General features: G+C 40.0%; 3 protein-coding genes across 3 annotated transcripts; 1 reads left to right on the top strand and 2 right to left on the bottom strand.

Moving 5' to 3' along the window:
- Positions 1-643: 643 nt before the first annotated feature.
- mrpl54 (mitochondrial ribosomal protein L54) lies at positions 644-3,655 on the bottom strand. The gene is made up of 3 exons (XM_030083019.1): positions 3,423-3,655; positions 2,990-3,146; positions 644-2,082 (listed from the first exon to the last, which is right to left on the bottom strand). Exons 1-3 carry the CDS (start codon positions 3,547-3,549, stop codon positions 1,950-1,952), a joined length of 417 nt encoding a protein of 138 aa, XP_029938879.1. The 5' UTR covers positions 3,550-3,655; the 3' UTR covers positions 644-1,949.
- A 440-nt stretch (positions 3,656-4,095) lies between these two features.
- Positions 4,096-6,793, top strand: fam32a (family with sequence similarity 32 member A). The gene is made up of 4 exons (XM_030083020.1): positions 4,096-4,260; positions 5,054-5,198; positions 6,456-6,509; positions 6,606-6,793. Exons 1-4 carry the CDS (start codon positions 4,187-4,189, stop codon positions 6,672-6,674), a joined length of 342 nt encoding a protein of 113 aa, XP_029938880.1. The 5' UTR covers positions 4,096-4,186; the 3' UTR covers positions 6,675-6,793.
- An 84-nt stretch (positions 6,794-6,877) lies between these two features.
- fh (fumarate hydratase) lies at positions 6,878-8,940 on the bottom strand. The gene has a single exon (XM_030083018.1). It carries the CDS (start codon positions 8,923-8,925, stop codon positions 7,375-7,377), a length of 1,551 nt encoding a protein of 516 aa, XP_029938878.1. The 5' UTR covers positions 8,926-8,940; the 3' UTR covers positions 6,878-7,374.
- Positions 8,941-9,539: the final 599 nt, after the last annotated feature.

Consider the following 9,539-nt stretch of genomic DNA (forward strand, 5'->3'; position numbering starts at 1 on the left):
TGTTAGTGTATGTTGTTGAGTTGTGTGGCTGTGGTCCCTTTCATCAACCTCACATCTCACATAGACATCCATGTATTATGAGAGACAGGTGAAACTAGAGTACCTGGAAAAATCCCACACTCACATAGTGAGTTCTTGCAAACTCTACATATAAAGGCCAGACTCAGATTTGAAGCCATTGCCTTCTCTCAAAAGACTCTCCCACTGCTGAATTAAATCTTGACTTCAACTTTCCACAAGTTATAGAAATAAAAGCCAAAATTTGCAACTGGGTAGCAATACTGAATATTACTCACTACAAATTCACTTAGCTAAAAGTAATTGGTATATTGAAACATTTAAGTTTAAAAAGTAAAATCCCACCAGATAAAGGCAAACATTTTTTTGTAAAATACAGTTAAACCTACATTTGAAATGCTTTTTACAAAACTGTAAGTTTAATTTTAGCTTAACTTTCAGTCACAAAATATATATACTATTGTGCTTGCACATGCTTTCACAAAGTTTTCTATCCAAATTTGAACACAGCAGGCTTTATCTTACGGTGACCATTAAAAGAGCAACCCTTTTCTGAATAAAAAAAACATGACAATTTATTAAAAATGCTGAAAAATCATGTAGATTAAAAAAAATCTGATTCCCAAACACTGTTTAATGTCATTTGGAGTTCAATTTGAAAGGTACTTAACTCTTACTATAACTACTACAGCTGCACCATAACTTGTTTGCTCGACCAGAAGACAATGTATACTGATAAAGGGAACAGTGAGTACCTCATAAAATAAACTGACAGTCCATGAAGGACTTTGGAGACCAAACAATTGGGGGGGGGGGGGGGAGACAGGTTAATCCTCAGTCTTATGAACTTGATATTCTTTTTTTTTTTTTTAAATACTATTTTCTTTTTTAGCTTCTGGCTCAAGTAAAATCCAACATGGAGATCACAGGATTTACTGTGGCGACCAAGGAAATGATCAGCTGTTTTTAGTTTACTTCTTTACAGTATGCATGTTCACAAAACAATATTGAGGTTAACTTGAGGCTGAACGTGATGTTTGATTGTTACAATTAAATGTTGAGATAAAACAAAGTAACAGAGTTGAAAAAATAAAAAGCAGCCAAGTACTTTCTTTCCTGATTAAGAATTGATCTTAAATATGCTGATACATACTTAAATATTGACCTAAATTAGACTATCCATAATGATAAACACTTGACATTTTTCAAATGTGTGACAGTTTCAGAATGTTTGATAGTTTTTGAATGTCTGATGTTCTTCAAATCAGTTCAAACTGAGTAAAACTCAACATTTTGCAAATCATATTTATTTGCAATAATCCTGGTACATCATAAACAGTGCCTCTGAGCATTGTTCAGCTCAACAATTATTCTGTAATCTGCTTTTCCACACAAGACGTGAACCTGGAAAAAATCCTTTTTTTCCCCAAGTACCTGAAACTTGAACCCTTTTGGGTGTTTAAAACTCTAGATGAAATATGTTTGAAATGTCCTGTGATATTAAGAATTGGACCTTGTCAGAAGATATTAACCAATGCTTATAGGGAGCTTTCTTTGTGTTTTCTTTTAACATAATGGTCCATGTTTTTCAGAGACATGGGTTTCAGGGCTTTACTCTGACAGCAAATTGGAAAAAAAAAAAAGCATTTTAATTCTCCCTTCTTACATCTGCCTCCTGTACTTTACATGACCAGAAAAGAGTTCCTTGATACTTCTTCTTTCTTTTGACTTATGTCACCACTGAACTGCAGAAATGCCAGTGAATGCACTACATTATTCTTCAAGTAAATGTTGTGTGACAGAGTCATCTTCTATACATTTTATTCAGGAAGTTGACATCAGCTCTGTCTTGGCATCACATCACTGTCAAAATAATCAGTCCAGACTGTGAAGCTGTGCAGAAAGAAGCACGCCGTCGAAACACTGAAGGCCTACAACTTCTTCCCTTTATTTAATCTGTTGTAGCGCCAAATGTTTTCCTTCCTCAGGCGTTTCCAATACTCCCAGGTGTCTGATTCCAGCTCGTGCAATTTTTTGGGCAATCCCAGGTTCAACTGGAACAACCTGAGTCGGCGATAAAAAGAGAAAGCAGATTGTTGTGAGTACAACAAGTATAATTGTATAATTTGGCCTTGATATTACATCTCTTTTTGATGCTATAGTCTCTACCACAACTCCAAATTGCATGTAAACAAAGTAAGATCACTTGAATGTTGAACATGTTGACATTTAATAGCATATTGTGCAAGCACTGAGTACGGTTGATACAACTATCTGATAGATTATCTATTATCTTTCGGAGTAATATGCATAATCCCCAATAACCCACCTGTCTCCTCTCCCAGCATCATCATGAGAATATTTTTACAGACTAACAACTGAACCATCATATTTGAAATGTATTTGCTTTATTTGTGTGGACGGAATCAGGGTAATGGTGAATACAGAACAACTATTGGATATACTTTTCAACAGAGAGACATAGAGACTACTTTATTGTCTACGTGTCAATGTGATTTGCACCTATGGAATATTTTAGGTCTCAAAAAACATAAAAATGCCTGGTTTTATGAGTACTACTTTTCTTGTGTGAGGGTGCATTAGTTTGTTTTTTACTGAAAACATTGCAAATAAATCTAAAAGCTCTTGAATATAAATGGGATGACATCAAACATTAGAGACATCTTCCAACGCAGTGAGTGGGCTGGACTGCACCCAGCCCACTTCACCTTGACAGCCAAAGCAAATATCAGGTAGGTATTTTAAAAACCCAAAACATTACATCTGTAAAGGCAGAATTGGTTGAATGGCTGAATCAGATTCCATCTTATTGGTGCACTTTATGAAGTGTGTGGGGATTGATGATTTCATAATTTGTATTCTGCCTAAGACAAACCACATTATAAATAACAACAGTTATTTATGTAATTATGTGCTAAATCTGTTTTCACAATGAAATACATTTTCTCACCATTCAGGATATTCTTCCGTAGGCTTTAACTTGGGGTCCTCGCCTTCTTTAAAGATGTTGACTCCCACTGCATGAGATGTGAGCCTGACAGGATCTCGACACACCTCTGGGCCTTTGAGCTCCGCTTTCACCATACCTTTCCCTTTGCCTTTGGCCGCTGAAAGTAAAAAACACACATGCATGGTGTCAATCATAGCACTGTAAATTTAACAGTATGACAGCGTTATGTGTTAACATGAAGCACATTGACAAAGTGGATGTGGCACGAGTTAACTGGAATGGGTGCATGTTCATCAAGTGATTTTCTTTCTTAATCACAAAAAACGTGTTTCCATAGACTGTCACATTCATATGCAATCGTGAGAATCACATTTTGAGCAGCATTTCACACATCAAAGGTCCGTAGTTATTGTCATTTGTCCTTTCCACTTACCAACTTTCTTCGCATATCCGCACGTCTGTCCTCTGTGGAAGATGCTCGTCTTGCACAGCAGCGAGGTGGATTTACTAGTGGCACACTGCGTCAACGACGCTACGCGAAATAAACTACGCGCAAACATTTCTTAAACAATGTTTTTAGGTTACCTAAATAACTGAGAGGACCATGCTACAGTTTGACTTTCATGGCTCGCTCAGCTTCCGCTTCCTGTTTGTTGCTTTGAGTCAGAATGAAGGGCTGCTGCCGCTGTGTGGACCGGAGGACACACTGCAGGTGAGGCGCAGTTTCTATTGAATCCGTTCGGTGGCAGCACTGGGACACGCTTGACAGCTGAAATAACACATCATCAAGACATTACGAAATACAGTATCATCAAATCAATCAATAAATCAATGAGTGAACCATGAATTGATCCCATAAATGAAAAGAAGTCATGAACACTACATAACTCATTCTGTAAAAAGTGTTTTTGGTGTGTTATGTTAATTTTGTTCCTCTATTCTTGTACCAGTCATCAATTGATATTTAATATGAATTATTTATTTTTTAATCTTTCCTTATCCTCTAATTTTTTCTTTGGGAAAACGCTATAAAATATTCGATTCTACTCTAGTGTCAGTTTGCATTCCAAACCAGACGGTGGCAGTAAAAGCAGTGACTGCGCTGGTGTGATACCGCCGCCAAGGAAGAAGAAGAAACGCAAAGCAGAGAGGAAGAAGACGCAGAGGAAGAGAAATAACAACGGGGGTTTGAGAAAAATGTCTGAGTACAACTCTGTTCAGAAGTCTGCCCTGAAACTGAAAGATATTGGGGCAATTTCAGCGGGGAAAAAGTAAGTGTAGGAGCCGTGACAATTGTTTACAGTTCAGTCAAACGCTTTAGCATCTATTTGCCTTCGATAGCAAGCGAAGCTAACGTTAGCTATTGTGCTAACAATACGTTGATTTTATTACTTAATTCTAGTAGTTTGCGAGTGACATCCCTGAATTGTAGGAATTCATGGTGGAAATCAGCGTTTCGTTGTAAAAGAGAAACGCAAATTCTGAACTCTGGCAGTCATAGTTTCACCAATTCGGATTGAAGAGAACACGTTTGGAACACGTTAGCTCGTTAGCATATCTGAGAACAAATAGCTAACGAACCCACTGAAGAGTTCAGATAAACTGAAATATTAAATCTCAGAGCATTTTCAAATGCAACATGTGATAAACATATGCAGTTGCGAAATAATCATAAATAGTAATAATTATGATGTTGGTTGCCATTCAGTTTTACTGTTTCTATGTGAAGACCTGACATCCCAAACATTATGACGTAAACGTATGTAACAAAGCAACAGCAAGTAATATTTAAGTTAGGGCAAACGAATATATTGTAAAGACGGGTACCTGTGAAAAAAATAAAGTCAAAATTTATATAAACTTAGAACGGTACTGTTGGTGGGTATGTGGATGCGTGCATTTTGCTGTTCTGCAATGTGTGTACTCGTAATGCCTTCACCCCCGCCCACACACACACACAAAATACCAAAATGAGTCAGAAAATGTCTTCTGTCTGTCCATAGCAGAAATTCTGTGTAACTGACAAGGGATTTCTTTTTTTTTGTGACTGTTTTCTTTTATTAGGAAAAAGAAAAAGAACAAAGAGAGTAAGCATCGCATGGAGCAGGTTGTCACCACTCAAAATGAAGAAGAGGTCAAAACCAAGAAAGCTTATCTTGACAAGAGGACACCAGCTCAAATTGCCTTTGACAAGATGCAAGAAAAGAGGGTGAGTTGTTGCTGTCCAGTGTCCAGAGGATGACATTAATTTCTTGTCATGGGTGTTCCCTTTGCTGTATTGCTAAAAGTTTCTGAAGAATGTGCTGCAGAAACTGAAACAGACTCCTTTGAGTTGGGTGTTGTGGAATGGAGAGTAATTTGTTACATATGCAGCCGTATAATAAAGATGATTAATGCTGCTTTTCCAATGATGATATCGGCTCTATTCTACTGTCATTTTTGTGCATTTCCACTGATAAAATGTTTCCACTGATGAAATGTGTCTGGTACCTGGTGCAACTTTTTTGGTATCTGTTCCCTTGGTGTTCAAAAGACAACATCTCTGTACTAAAAGATAATGTAGACACACTGCAGATGATTAGTTTCAGAGAACCATTTCACCATCATTGTTTCATCAACAGTAGCTAAGCACAGATTAAACAACAGCTGCTCAATCCCTTACCTGAGTTTTTGTCACTGAAAATGGCATGATGACAGTTTAACAGTGGAAACACTTCCCTTAAGAAGTACTGGCTCCCAGCAGTAGAGCTGATACCAAAAACGTGGCATAAATTTATGGAACTGTTTCTCGCTGATGTTGACCCACTCTGTAATAATTTTTATGTGACATTATCGAACACAGTGTCTCATTCATCTGAAAACTAGCATTACATGATCATAATGTATGATCACATGATTATAACTTATATATCCATTTTGCTCAGATTTTAAGTGCTCAAGGTGCCATTGTTAGAACAGTAAACATTTAAGATATATCAAACAGATTGTTTTTTCAGCAGTGACACTACTGTAAGTCTACTGAAGTGTCTTAAGTAGATTATTAACTTTTTCTCCTTTGAACTTCGATGTTTGGTCATTACTGATTTGTTGTGAACAGCCTTGTTTCTTTACTGGGGAGAAATCTCAGTCTTGTATGCTTTCAAATGGTAAACAGTTAATTCCGTCTTGTCCTCGATTCTGTTCCATTATTTTAGTATGTCACTCATCATGCCTCGCTAACAATAATCAGTAAAGGACAAAGTTCATTCCATGAAACTCTGAATTGTGTAACATAACGGACTGTGGAACACACATAATGGACCATCTTGACTTTTTTTTTTTTTCTTCTGCTGATGAATGGCCTTTGAAAATGTTACGTCTACTGATAGTTTTGTTTCTGATAAATGTTTCTCTAGGATATTGTTTTTAGAGAAGCTTTATATGACTTTCAATGTTTACAATAATGTCTTTTCTTTATTTCCTACAGCAAATGGAACGGATTTTAAACAAAGCATCAAAGACACACAAACACAGAGTTGAGGTAAATGTCAAACATGACTCTCCTGTTATTGCAGCACACAACATCAAACGCATTCATGTTTTGATTAACAAATGAACTTATTTTGTCTGTTATCAGGATTTCAATCGCCACCTGGACACCCTGACAGAGCATTACGATATCCCCAAGGTCAGCTGGACCAAATAAGAGGAACAGCCTTCGTCAAATGTGGATTTGTTTTCTAGTTTCATGTATTCACCATTAAAATGTTATTCAAATGCTATCTTTTGTTATTGCATACGTTCACATTAAAGAGTATGCCTATATACGTGTTTTTGTCTTGATGATGAGACCACACTTTTAAATGTTTGTTCCTGTGTTAAAAACAAGAAGAGAATCCAGAATCATATTTCACTTTATCACATTTTATTGAACTGGAGCACTGCTTAAGTGGCACACACACAAATTACAGATGTCCATATTTGAACTTGGATGGAACAGTGAAAACACCTTAACAGTATTTTGGTAGGAAAATTAGGGCCAAAATGGTTGTCTTAACAGTGAAGCTATATCATGTATTTCTGTAACGGGTCCAACCACAGATAAATTGACTTCACAACTTTACCAGAATGAAATTAAGGTGTGTAACACCAAATACCATGTCAGCTGTCTCAGCTAAGAGCTGAGCAACACTAACAAACCACAAACAGTGCAGACTGAATGTTAAACGGTAAGAAGATGTATCAAACAAGAGAGGAGCTTTATCATCGTTTTATTAGGAGATCCGAGATGTTCAAAAATGGTCTTGCTCATACAGTTCAAAGCTTTTATTTATTTAGAAATACACTTTTCTCAAAGTTGAAAAGGTATCGTCTCTGTTTTGTGACCTTTCTTGGGTTGTGAGAGTTCATTTTGGCCCCAACATCTCACTTGGTTTCACCCACTGGTCAAACTGCTCCTCGGTCAGGTAGCCCAGCTCCACAGCGACGGCCTTCAACGTGGAGCCTTTCTTGTGAGCCGTTTTGGCAATGGTGGCTGCTTTGTCGTACCCGATGTGAGGGTTGAGTGCAGTGACCAGCATGAGAGACTCGCTCATGAGCTTGTTGATCCTCTCCGTGTTGGCCTGGATGCCCACCACGCAGTTGTTGGTGAAGGACACGGATGCATCGCCGAGCAGTCGTGCCGAGTTGAGGACGTTCTTGATTATCATGGGCTTGAACACGTTGAGCTCAAAGTGTCCATTACTACCTCCGACAGTGACTGCCACATGGTTTCCCATCACCTGGGCTGCGACCATCGTCATGGCCTCACACTGAGTGGGGTTCACTTTTCCGGGCATGATGCTGCTTCCTGGCTCGTTCTCTGGTAAGATGAGCTCTCCCAGACCAGAGCGCGGTCCTGAACCCAGGAAGCGGATGTCGTTGGCGATCTTCATCATGCTAACGGCCACTGTGTTCAGGGCTCCGCTCAGCTCCACCAGGGCGTCGTGGGCAGCCAGAGCTTCAAACTTGTTGGGGGCGGTCACAAATGGCAGACCTGTGAGAGAAGCGACAGTGGTCGCCACTTTCTCAGCAAAGCCAATGCGGGTGTTGAGTCCGGTTCCCACTGCCGTGCCTCCTGCTGCCAGCTCATACACCCGGGGCATAGCGGCCTTCACTCTCTCAATGCTGTACTTCACCTGCTGGACGTAACCCCCGAACTCCTGTCCGAGGGAGAGCGGCACAGCATCCTGAGTGTGAGTGCGTCCGATTTTGATGATATCTTTGAACTCTTCAGCTTTAGCAGCCAGGGCGTCATGTAAAGTCTGCAGGCCGGGCAGCAGGACTTGGTGGACCTCCGTAGCTGCTGCGATGTGCATGGCAGTGGGGAAGGTGTCATTGGAGCTCTGACTCTTGTTCACATGGTCATTAGGGTGAACTGGGTCCTTGGAGCCCAGCTGTCCCCCCAGAATCTCAATGGCCCTATTACTGATCACCTCATTGACGTTCATGTTGGTCTGAGTTCCAGATCCAGTCTGCCACACCACCAGAGGGAAATGATCATCCAGTTTTCCAGCTGAAACCTCCTCCGCAGCCTGGACAATAGCATCTGCAATCTTTGGGCTGAGACCATAGTCTTTGTTTACCTCTGCAGCTGCTTTCTTCAGGATCCCGAAGGCTTTGATCACTTGGATTGGCATTCTCTCACTCGGTCCTCCTATCTTGAAGTTCATGGTGGATCTCACAGTCTGGGCACCATAGTACTTGTCGGCTGGGACCTGCAGCTCACCGAACGTGTCCCGCTCCACCCTGAAGCCCGAGCTGGCCATTCTGGACGTGCAGAGGATGACTTTAGAGTTCACGCTGAGTCTTTGCAAACTCAGGAGGGTGCAGCTCACCCGCGGGACGTGCTTCAGAGACCGAAACATGGCTTCGCAGTAGAGGTGAGTGCTGGGGGAGGTCAATGCAGCCTTCCACATTGCCTCCTGTCATTGGACGAACACGAGACCGATGTGGTGTCAGCCAATCAGAGGGCAGAGAAGGCGGGATTTCCGCGGAGACTGTCGTATCGGGTTAAATCGATCTGTGTGCTTCATCCGGATCAGTCAAGTTTTCCAAAATGGCACACCACACTGTTTCCTGTCAGAGATTCACTCCTAATGCACTCAAGAGAATAAAACCGGCAGGTTTACATAACACCCTACTATTAATATACACATGTAGAACTCCAGTCATCAGGGCCAACAGCCTGCATGTTTTGACTGCAGCACAGTTGATTTGAATGAGGGGCTCATCGTTAGGCTTTTTTTCTTCGAGCTTGAGGATAATATCAACATGAGATTCAGGTATATTGAAGCAGAGACTTGACCCTTGAGGAATGCAGGAACACCAATGAAAAGGTGCAATCAAACAGCTAAATAAGCACAAATTTGATCACTTAAGATAATCTATTATGAAGTCTCATGGTAAAAATCTTTAACTTTTATGCTGAGAAATTATGTGTGATGTAAATATATTGAAATGTTCAATGAAAGCCCTGTTTATTTTATGAATGTCCCTTTTTGACAGAATACAATGGAATTGAGTCAAAATA

This window comes from Salarias fasciatus, chromosome 23, assembly GCF_902148845.1.
Source record: "Salarias fasciatus chromosome 23, fSalaFa1.1, whole genome shotgun sequence".
Lineage (NCBI taxonomy): Eukaryota > Metazoa > Chordata > Actinopteri > Blenniiformes > Blenniidae > Salarias > Salarias fasciatus.